Source organism: Phragmites australis, chromosome 4, assembly GCF_958298935.1.
Source record: "Phragmites australis chromosome 4, lpPhrAust1.1, whole genome shotgun sequence".
Lineage (NCBI taxonomy): Eukaryota > Viridiplantae > Streptophyta > Magnoliopsida > Poales > Poaceae > Phragmites > Phragmites australis.
In genome coordinates this window covers 4,989,619-5,000,154 of record NC_084924.1, presented here as the reverse complement: position 1 = coordinate 5,000,154, position 10,536 = coordinate 4,989,619, and the positions used below count along the sequence as shown (strand labels likewise).

Below are 10,536 nucleotides of genomic sequence, written 5' to 3'. Positions count from 1 at the left end.
AAGTATATAAATGTGGAAATATAAATAAAGTAGAGAGAGCAAACTCGGTATTAATTTTTATCCCATGATATCGATAGTATAAACATCATCCCTAATTCATATTGGAGTAGCCACGTAGACTATAACTCCCAGGCATCACCCGGTCACGACCCTTAAGCCACATAATCCCCAAGTAGATTGAGCCACCAGGGCACAAAGACAAGATCTTACCAAAGTCTTTCTTTCGGTTATTTATCGCTGTCTTCACTTCGGAGTCAGAACAACTAAGGTAAGGGTCTTCGCGTCTTAGTACAAAAGTCTTGCCAACGCTCCACACCAAGTCGAAGGATTGATAAGCTTGAGCCATCAAGGCTTAAGATGTCGCTGAGTCACCAAGAGGTTTTTAAGCACTTACAAATTGTTCATATACTACTTCAAATTGTTCATATTTGCATTAAAGAGGTTTTTAAGCACTTGCAAGAAAAACACATTTTCACAAGTCGTTCTCCACAAGTAACTTAGCATTCACGCTTATCACCAATCTTATATGAGCTTTGCTTTCTTCTTATGAGCATCACTAAGAGTTCATTCATCTTGATGAATATATATCCTCTATGCATCATCTATGGAATAACTTACTATCAAACTCAACAATATTGTTAGTCTATAGGTATTATCATTGATTATCAAAATCACACATAGAGCCTATATGCATTTTCAGATCCTTTTATTACCGGATTATCTGGTGTGTACAACCACACACAAGTCGTTGCAACATCTCCTGAAAAATACTTCGGTATGTTCATTACCTCAACGCCGGACCATTTGACGTGTAGACTAGAAGGACCTCTTCTAAGTCAAGACACTATGATGTGTACAATTATCTGATCGCCAGACCATTCGGCGTATGTAATCTTTTCTGAGCTTGTCCAATTCACACTTTCTTGAGTTCCGTTTTGATGGTTCCTTCATGTACTGCATCCATTAGACATATTAAAGCATATACTTAACAAACATGTTAGTCTCATTGATTATTTTGATATTAATCTCCAAAATCATATACATACCCTAAAAGGGTCATGTTCGCTACACCCTGTGATATCGATGCAGTAGACGATGATGAAGATATAGTAGACGAAGCAGATTGTGATAGTGTAGAGAAAGCAGATCATGAGCAGTCGCGCCGAGCGCTTTCCAAAAATCATATTCGCCCTCTCCCGATGCAAGATCCCAAGAGCAATGTGTTTTGAAGATCTACTCTCCTGTTCGTCGGTGCACATCGGCGCAGCGGAATAGAGGAGACTACATTCGACAGTGCAGCGGAGAGAAAAATAGGTAGACACCTAATTACGTATATGCTTTGTGACGACGGATGGCATATATATATATATACACACTATTAACCGACATGATTTCTATATATTTATCTATTTGCCCACACAGAAAAAGAATACAATTGTAAAAAGATACCGCACCTGCACTAGCAACTGGACCTAATTTCAATGGACCATTTATGAAGGTGTCGTGCACTCGTGCCCAGCGCCACAACCCCGTCCGAAAAGGCAAGACGAGCGAGCGCATGTGTTCTTCTAATCCTCTCTTCCACACAAGCTAAGTAGATGAAGGAGAGAATCCTTTTTAACTTGGTCTTCCGCCATATCCACTAGCAAGGTGGGACTAAAGTTATACACCTACCTCCATATGATTGGGATTTTAAGATTTATTTAGAATTACATAAATATAATGGACTAAGCTCATATATTATAATAATCCCTCATCAGATCTCAAAGTCTTACAAATATTTACCTTTTTCTTAATACTATTTGATATACCAGTGTCTCGATAAAGACCTAGTCTCTATCAAAATTGAACATTTACTTGAACAATAAAATATACTTTAAATTACAAGTTTTATACAAACAAATTTCACTTAAACCTATAACTAATACTTTGTAGGCTTCCTCTCAAGGCGGAGAGCCTCACAATCTCTTCCCCGAGGGCTCTCTTCCTGTATAGCAGATCCGGCGAAGCAACCATTGGGCGCTTGGTAATCCCTAGCATTTTCTGTTTCCGCGAGGCAGGAACGCTGCAATACAGGAAGAGATTGGCCACAAGGTTGATTCATGGTGGTAAAGGAAAACCAAAAAGAAAAAGAAATTAAATCTTTTCCTAGTGCTTGGTTTGGTCACTTGGTCTCCTGTGCAGCAAGTAGCCCTACTGCCATTATTGCAATGCAACAGTGCTACATCCTATAGTTGTAAGTGTCTGCTCAGCAGAGTTTCAGCTTTCAGAATTTGTAGAATTGGTCATTTATAGTTTTAGAAATTATTGGAGTTAGAGCTATGAGCAGATTAAGAATTGGTTTAAACATCTTATTCTTATTTTAAATTGAAAATAAATATTTAAACTATTTTATTTTATCCTGTATATTCTAAATATTATATGTATCTCAAATTAAAGCTCTAACAAACACGATCCGCCGTTCCGTCCCGCTCCAACTACCAGCTGTTCCGGCCACTTCCGACCATTCCGGCCGAGACTGACAATCCGGCCATCCCGGTACCAGTTCTACACATCCCCATATGGGCTATACGCATGGCTCCTGCCTCTTTGCCTCATGGAGCACCAAAAATCATACTAGATTCCTCTTACCCGAAGCCATTCACAGTGCTAGAGCATTTCGAACACAGATGAACACACACACGAACTTCCAAACCCCATGAACACAGATGATCTTGCCATCTGCACTCCTCAAAGTACATTATCAGATTCTGAAGTAGCAGTAAGTATTGCTGCCTAAGAAGAAAGGCTGCTCCTAATGCTGTGGTCCTAACTGTGCTTTGCACAGAGCAATGGCACTGATCAGAGACCAGGTGAAGTGAGGGCGAAGGAAGCCTTGCATTTGATAGCCCCCCGGGCGGCAGAGACGAGACGAGGGCGTCTTTAGCAGTGGACTCACGCCACACGTGGTAGGGGACACTCGGCGTCTTTCGTTTCCCACTTAGCCAAAAATAGGGCCTACACTGCTCTGGAGAACAGCAACAGTGCACAGAGAAATCGCAGAAGGGACCATTGCTCAGATCAACTTCTTCTTTTTCCCTTTGCCCTTTTCATTTGTCTTCTGCATTGTTTTTCAGAACAACGATTGAACAAGGCTCTTTCAGAAGCTCATTGGCCGTTGCTGCATTTGAATGAGTGCATGGATGCGTCTTATCAGTGAGGAGAACAGAAGGGTGTTTTGCAGTTTCTGTTAGTATTGGTTCTTGTATCTGATGCGTCTAGTACACTCTTGACTACCCAACAGAAGATAATGGAGTAATGGATGGACGTACCATGGAACGAACTAGCGTCACAAAATCCAGCTACTGTTTCACTCGCTTTCACTTAACACTGAAGCATCTGCTAACTGCTGATCTGCTGCTGACCTTATGAAGAGGGCAAAGCATCTGTTAATCAAGCCATTTCTTCTACCTGCACACCTCCTTTGGTATTCTGGGCCAGCCTTTTCTGCTTTGAGATGTAAATCACCTTTGCAAACAGGCTTTCCCTTTGGGGCCAATGTAGCATGAGATCTGACTTCAAGGCTCAGCTCACTTCAACTGTTTACACAGAAAAGCGGAAATTACTCAAAGATCTTGGTTCCACAACAGAGATTCCGATGCTAAATTTGATAGAGAGAGCACTTGATATTTTAGTGCCTACATTGGAGAAGGAAGATCAAAAGGTTTAAGGTAACTGAACACGCTACAGAGTCCTACATTGCAGCAGCAAAGCGAACACGTCAAACTGGAAACTGGACACCACCAACAAACTTGAATATGTACAGCACAAGAGGCCAAACTTACTGCATTCTAAATTACGACCCAAACTTGCGAGGTTGAAGCACAAATTTCCCAATAAAAAGCAACATTTTCAGTTTTCAATTACTCAGATGCTGATGAGATCAGGAGGCGGCGATGACTGCGAGCTTGTTTGCTGCTGTTGCTGATCTTTCGCTTCGCCAGTTGGTGCTTCATTGGATCCACCAGCCGGAGCTGGATGAAGAGGATTGGATGCAGAACCATCACCAGCATTTGGAACCTCTTCTCCTTGCTTGGGAGATGGCTTTGGAAGCTCACTCAGGATTTGCACAACCTCCCTCATCGTTGGGCGCTGCACGCTTTGCTCCTCGATGCAAAGTAACGCAACATAGAAGACATGCATGACCTCATGCAGCGGAACAGTTGAGAGCCTTGGGTCCAGGATCTTCATCACTTGTTCTTTGTTTGAGTCTGTCATCATCTTCGTCCATTGGACAATGTCCACACCATCACCAAACTCACCTACTGGCTTCCTTCCAGTGACCAGCTCAAGAAGCACAACACCAAAGCTATAAACATCACTCTTCTCGTCAACCTTGAGTGTGTATGCATATTCTGGTCGACAGCCACAAATAACAAAATAGAAGGTAAGGTAAATCCATTAGAAAATAATACAGTTATGTTTTGCAGCTAGACTATTATCAAATTAGTACGTAAGATACAACACTGAAGAAACTGTACCTAACCATACACAAATAAAGGCTGCCTTTACCAACCAAAGCATCTTATGGACTCATTGTGCAAAATTAGAAGTTAGAACATTCGACATCGAAGATGAGTTGCAATTTCAAGAAGCTAAGCCTGTACACAAGACTTTTAGAAAAAATGAAAGGGTGCCTCAATGTCTCAATTTGATAACTGCAATTTGTTTGCAAGATTGAACCTAGAGGAGAGAACTATAATTTGAACCATATAAATAAGCAATACTCATCAAACAGTACAATAACGAAGTCATAAAACAATGCTTCAGCATCTCCATTAAATAACTAGAACTTGATTGGAAATTGTAAAATTAACTTGAGACATGCAACTTTATAACCCGAACCATGTAGTCTTGATAGTATTCAAATTGAATTGGATTAAGAAGGGTTGATTTGTTACCTGGCGCAATGTAGCCATATGAGCCAGCAATGGCGGACATGCACTCAGATGCACCGGAGTCCTGCAAGAATTTTGCTAGCCCGAAGTCAGCCACATGAGCTTCAAAGTTGGAGTCAAGAAGTATATTGTTTGACTTGACGTCACGGTGAAGTATCAACGGTGAACAATCATGGTGCAAGTAGCAGAGCCCTTTGGCAGCCTCAATAGCAATATTGTACCGGGTGTCCCAGTGCAGGTGCCCTCCCTTCTTGCCATGGAGCATCTCCCCAAGGCTGCCATTGGGCATATATTCATAAACCAGCAGGTTAGTCTCATTGTTTGAGCAGAAGCCTAGCAGGCGCACAATATGACGGTGCCGAATTCTCCCGAGAGTTTGTATCTCTGCCGAGAACCCATGATCATGTGATGAGTCACGGCCCATTGTTGGGAGCCTCTTCACAGCCACAAGTTCACCATTCGGCATTGCCCCCTTGTACACAATCCCAGCGCCACCTTTGCCGATAATGTTATCCTCTTTCAAGCAATCTACCACATCATCACTGGTGAAGTCAAGGCGCTGAAATGCAGTGAGTTTCCATACACGTGCTTCACTAGCTTTCTTCAATGACCGGGCCTTCAGAATCGCTGCAGCAGCAAATGCAATGGAGCAAACCAGCAAGCCAAGGGCAATGAGCAGCTTGACGCTATTGGACAGCCCACCATGGGCATGGGCAGTGTGGTCGGAGCCAGCAATGCCGGGGCGGCATAGTCCGAGGTACGGTCCACACAGGCCTGGGTTGCCAACGAAAGATGTGGCATTGAAGTAGCTGAACTGGCCAGTCCCAGGCACAAGCCCGGAAAAGTTGTTATATGAGAAGTCGACCGCCGTCAAGCTCTGCATCGTCGCGATGGATGGAGGTATCTCTCCATCAAGGTGGTTCGTGGACAGGTTGAGGTAGTTCAGTATCCTCATACCAGAGATGCCCGGAGGTATCTTCCCAGAGAGGTTGTTTTGGCTCATGTCCAAGTAAGTGAGAAGCCGGCATTTCCCAATCTCCGGTGGTACACCTCCCTCAAACTTGTTGCTGCTAAGGTCAGCCTTGGAGAGCTGCTGCAGCCGACCAATCTCCGGAGGTACAGCACCAGAGAACGAGTTCTGATCAAGAAGCAGCTTCTGAACACCAGAGAAGTTTCCAAGAGATGCCGGCAATGCGCCCTTAAGCTGGTTGTTGGACAGGCTGATCTCCCCAAGATTAGGGGCTGCAACGCCGATCACGGCCGGGAAATTACCAGTGAGGAGGTTATCTTGCAGCTCAACCTGCGTCAGCTTCGGCAATTCAAAGAGCCCCTTCGGAATTGAGCCGTTGAGGTAGTTCTCACCAAGACGGACGCGGCTCAAGGACATGCATTGGCCGAGTGAGTCTGGGATGGCGCCGAACAAGAAGTTGCCGAGCGCGATGAGCGTCTGCAGCTTGCCCCCCGCGCAGAGCTCCGGCGGCAGCATGCCGGTGAGCTTGTTCGACGAGAGGTCGAGCAGCTGGAGGCGGCCGTTGCGGCCGAGGCGGCGTGGCACACCGCCGGTGAAGTTGTTCTCCCACAGCTGCAGAACCTCGAGGCTGGGCAGGTCGCCGACGAAGTCGGGGATGTCACCACGCAGCTTGTTGCGGAACAGGTTGAGCAGCGTCAGGTTCTTGAGCTCGGAGAAGCTCGCCGGTATCTCCCCGGTGAGCGCATTGTTCGACAGGTCCAAAGAACTGAGGCTCTTGAGATACCCCAGCTCCGACGGTATGCTGCCGGTGAAGCCGTTCACCTGCAGGAAGAGCGTGTCCAGATTCTGCAGCCTCCCGAGCTCCAGCGGGATTTCGCCGGAGAGCCCGCAGTTCGCGGCGTCGAGCCGGACCAGCTCAGTCAGGTTCCCCAGCTCCGGCGGGAGCCCACCGGTGTAACTGTTGTAATACCCAATGTACAGCTCCCTGAGGCTGGTGAGGTTCCCCAGCTCCGGTGGTATTTTGCCGGAGAGTTCGTTCCCGGAGACGGCAAGGTACTGCAGCCGCGCCCACTGGCCGTACTCCAGAGGGATCTCCCCGGAGAAGAAGTTGCCGCCGAGGTGAAGGTGTCGGAGCAGCGGCATCTGCACAACCTCCATGGGCAGCGGGCTGGTGAGGTTGTTGTTGTAGAGGTCGAGCACCCGGAGCGCGCGGAGCCGCGCGAGCGCCGGCGGGAAGGAGCCGTTGAAGGCGTTGTTGGAGAGGTTGAGGTGGGTGAGAAGCTGCAGGCGCGCGAGCGACCCCGGGATGGGGCCGTAGAAGGAGTTAGCGGCGACGGAGAGGCGCTGGAGGCGGCGGAGCCGGGACAGCGCGGGCGGTAGCGCGCCGGAGAGGTTGAGCCCCGAGACGTCGAGCCCGACGACAACGCCCGCGTTTCCCCCGCCGCGGGGCGCGCAGGTCACCCCGGCCCACGCGCAGTGGTCCGCGGTCCCGTTCTTCCAGGACGCGAGCGCGCCGGTGGGATCGGAGAGGGCCGCCTTCGCCGCGAGCAGCGCGTCCGCGTCCGCGTCGCCACCCGCCGCGCCGGCCGCGAGGGCAAGGAGCAGGAGCAGCGCGAGGAGGCGCATTGGGTTTCTCTTCTAGTCTTCTTGCGTGTTGCGGAGGAGGCTCACACTCTCGGCGATGAGAGTGCAGACAACGAGAGTGGGGCGAGAGACGGGTGTAGGCCTGTAGGGGTAGGAGGAAAGGTGTGCTTGCTGTGGCCTGTGGTGGTTTGAACACTACACTGGGGTATCAAAAGAAACAAAAGTGATTTCTTTTGGGGTGGTGTGTGGTTTTTCTTTTGGGGGATTGTGTTGGTTTTATAATGTGATCTTAGGGTCTTTCACTCTTTCCGCCTCGGATGGATGGATAGATACATATGCGCAGTTTGACTTAGTATCTATTATCTGTATTTTTATATTTCTATAAAATAAATAAGTTACAGTAGATACAAACGATTTTTATTATACATCTTATAAGATTAAACGGTTTATTGTCTAAGTTGTTCATCCATCTATTTTCCTTCTTTCCGTTTCTTTCCTTCACTACCCGTAAAATTAATTAGCAATTAATTTAGAAACCCTAATAAATATACATGCTAATTTGAAAAAGCAGGGTCAATTTAGAAGCACCTTTTATGCTGCAATCAATTCCCTCTACCCTGCCTCTTACGCAATAGTAAGTCAACAAAAAAATTTAATTCCTTTTTTTTACTTGGTATGTGATTGATTCACGCGCCTCAATTCATTTGTTTTACTCGGTAACGTCAGGTTTGGCGATTGGTCTAATTAACATGTTGTATAATAATTATTTTTTGCATCAATTCTGGTATAGATTGCCACAATCATATTTTAAGGGCAAAAAAAATTTCTTGTAATCCTAGCTTGATTGTTGCGTGATTTTTAGAACGCGAATTTGGTGGAAGTGATTGTCTGACTAAGGTCCCGTTTGGTTGCAAGAAACGTTTCAGATTCTCTGGTGATTCTCTAGAATCCCTGCCAAACGCACTAAAACGTGAAACGTTTCACCTTGAATCACCTGAAACGTTTCTCATTTTTAACACTACGAGGAGAATCACCCAAAATGGTGTTTCACCCGTTTCTAGAATCACTCAGGTCATTTTTCTTCAAGAATCCGAATCCAGAATCTCTGCCAAACGTTTTCAGAAAATTGAGGGTGATTCCCCGGAGAAACGTTTCCAGGAAGAATCTGAAACTGAAACGTTTCCAGGAAGAATCTGAAACTGAAATGTTTCTAGGAGAATCTGGAGCCCTGCCAAACGAGCCCTAAGAGCTTATCTTCACCTATATATTATCAAGTGTTTCCCGATAGGTACACCTCATCTTTCTTCATGTTCATTTCAACTCCACCTCTAACGTTGCTCCTCCTTCCGATGACATACTTATGGTTCTTCTAATTCTAATTTTTCGTTAATATCAATTCAATTTCATACTTATGATTCTTTTTTTGTCATATTATGTAGCACACCCAAATAATTTCATATGCCACTCTTGTGCCACTGGATGATGATTTGAGGCAGCCTCATAGCTCATTAGTCGACGTCATAGCCTTAGTCGCCTATTCTAGACCATGACACCTTTTACAAGGGATTAGGGAGATCACATTGAAAGACGATATACATATTTATTTCTTTTGAATCTTGCAAAATGTATTCAGTTGCTATAGAAAAATACTTATTTCTTTTGTTAGTCAGATTGCCTTCCTGCAGGTCTTCACCGGCTCAGATGATGATGATCGCAACCTACTCATAGCAGCTGGTGTCCACAACTACTTTCTCTTTGCCCCCAAAGTTGTGGTCAACCAGGTGGTGCGTAAGTATCAGTTGAACACAATTTTAAGTATTTAAGGATACCGCTACTTGACATGTATAATAAAAAAAATTAGATTATCTGATGGAGTCCGATAACATATTTGTCGATGTATCAGGAACCAGGGATTCCTGAATCCCGAGGTCAGACCAGCAATCCACCACATGGCGCCATCCCACGAGGTCTCTCCTATAGGATGAGAAAAGCTCAGGTCCCGGGAGAAGGTGCTCGGGGCCACAGTCAGTGGTCCCCGAGCACCCCAGTTCTCCGATGATCCACGGAGTCTAAGTACCGGGAAGAAAGTGCTCGGGGAGGTGTCCGGTCATCCCCGAGCACCCTGGTCCCCCGACGATCAGAAGAGCTAAGTTCCGGGAGAGAGTGCTCGGGGCTGCGTGCGGCAGCTCCCGAGCGCTCGGTTCCCCGAAGATCCGTACAAGAGTGCTCGGGAGAGAGTGCTCGGGGCTGCACGTGGCAGCCCCCGAGCACTCGGTTCCCCGAGGGTTCGTGCAAGAGTGCTCGGGAGAGAGTGCTCGGGGAGGTGAACAGTACCTCCGAGCACCCGGCACCCCGAGGACAAGGATGGGCATTCTCGGGAGAGAGTGCTCTGGGATGTGAATAGTACCCCCGAGCACTCGGTACTCCGACGACCCAGAAAGGCCCCGAGGGGCCTGCCGATGAGGTGTCAACTAGCTAGAGGTCCGAGGCCGCATTTAATGAGCGTGCGTGGCCTGACACCTCTAACTGCTCTCGCCGCGCTCAGCGTCAGTTTCTGCCACGTTTTGGCAGAGAGGCGTGGGGTCATTAATTGCACAGGTCCCGTCCCGTGCCATCCTGCTTGTCTCGGGATAACGTCGTGAGGATCAATGCGTTCCGTCTGCCGCACTGCTGTGGCAGGGGAATAAGACAGGGCGAGCACGCCGGGTTGCTTTGCGGCTGCCTGGTGAGCCCTCTCCACTGCGCCCGTTGCCAGGGTATTTATGGTGACGGGCGACCGGGCGTGCGACGCATTTTTCACCCCCGGTCATCTCACCCAGAAGAAATGATGACGTCCTTTTCATTCATAGCGTCTTAGAACTCGTGCCCCCTCCTTCCCGTTCGGGGCATGTCTCGGCCGGCGGGTACTTAAAACAGCCGGCGGCACAAAATCAAGGATCGAGCCATCCTGAGGAATAACGAGAGACAACACCAACAACGGCGAAAGAACCCCAACCCCACGAAGAACACAGCGCAAGAGAGACACTGTGAGCAAGGTTGAGCACA

General features: G+C 47.2%; 1 protein-coding gene across 2 annotated transcripts; it reads right to left on the bottom strand.

Moving 5' to 3' along the window:
* Positions 1-2,519: 2,519 nt before the first annotated feature.
* On the bottom strand, positions 2,520-7,745 carry LOC133915358 (leucine-rich repeat receptor-like serine/threonine-protein kinase BAM1). 2 transcript variants are annotated; one of them, XR_009909318.1, is made up of 4 exons: positions 4,941-7,745; positions 3,825-4,394; positions 3,312-3,578; positions 2,520-3,160 (listed from the first exon to the last, which is right to left on the bottom strand). XR_009909318.1 is itself a non-coding variant. In XM_062358493.1 (2 exons), the coding sequence occupies exons 1-2, from the start codon at positions 7,531-7,533 to the stop codon at positions 3,907-3,909; spliced, it is 3,081 nt and encodes a 1,026-aa protein (XP_062214477.1). In that variant the 5' UTR covers positions 7,534-7,745; the 3' UTR covers positions 3,615-3,906. The 2 variants fall into 2 exon arrangements, 1 of the variants encoding a protein (XP_062214477.1); XM_062358493.1 differs by lacking the exons at positions 2,520-3,160; positions 3,312-3,578 and having other exon boundaries at positions 3,615-4,394.
* Between the last annotated feature and the right edge of the window lie 2,791 nt (positions 7,746-10,536).

Excerpts from the sequence above, each read along its gene's own strand:
- LOC133915358 (XM_062358493.1), bottom strand. The coding sequence starts at position 7,533 with ATGCGCCTCCTCGCGCTGCTCCTGCTCCTTGCCCTCGCGGCCGGCGCG. Across the intron at positions 4,395-4,940 it reads ATATGGCTACATTGCGCCAG|AATATGCATACACACTCAAG; the intron begins GTAACAAATCAA and ends GCTGTCGACCAG.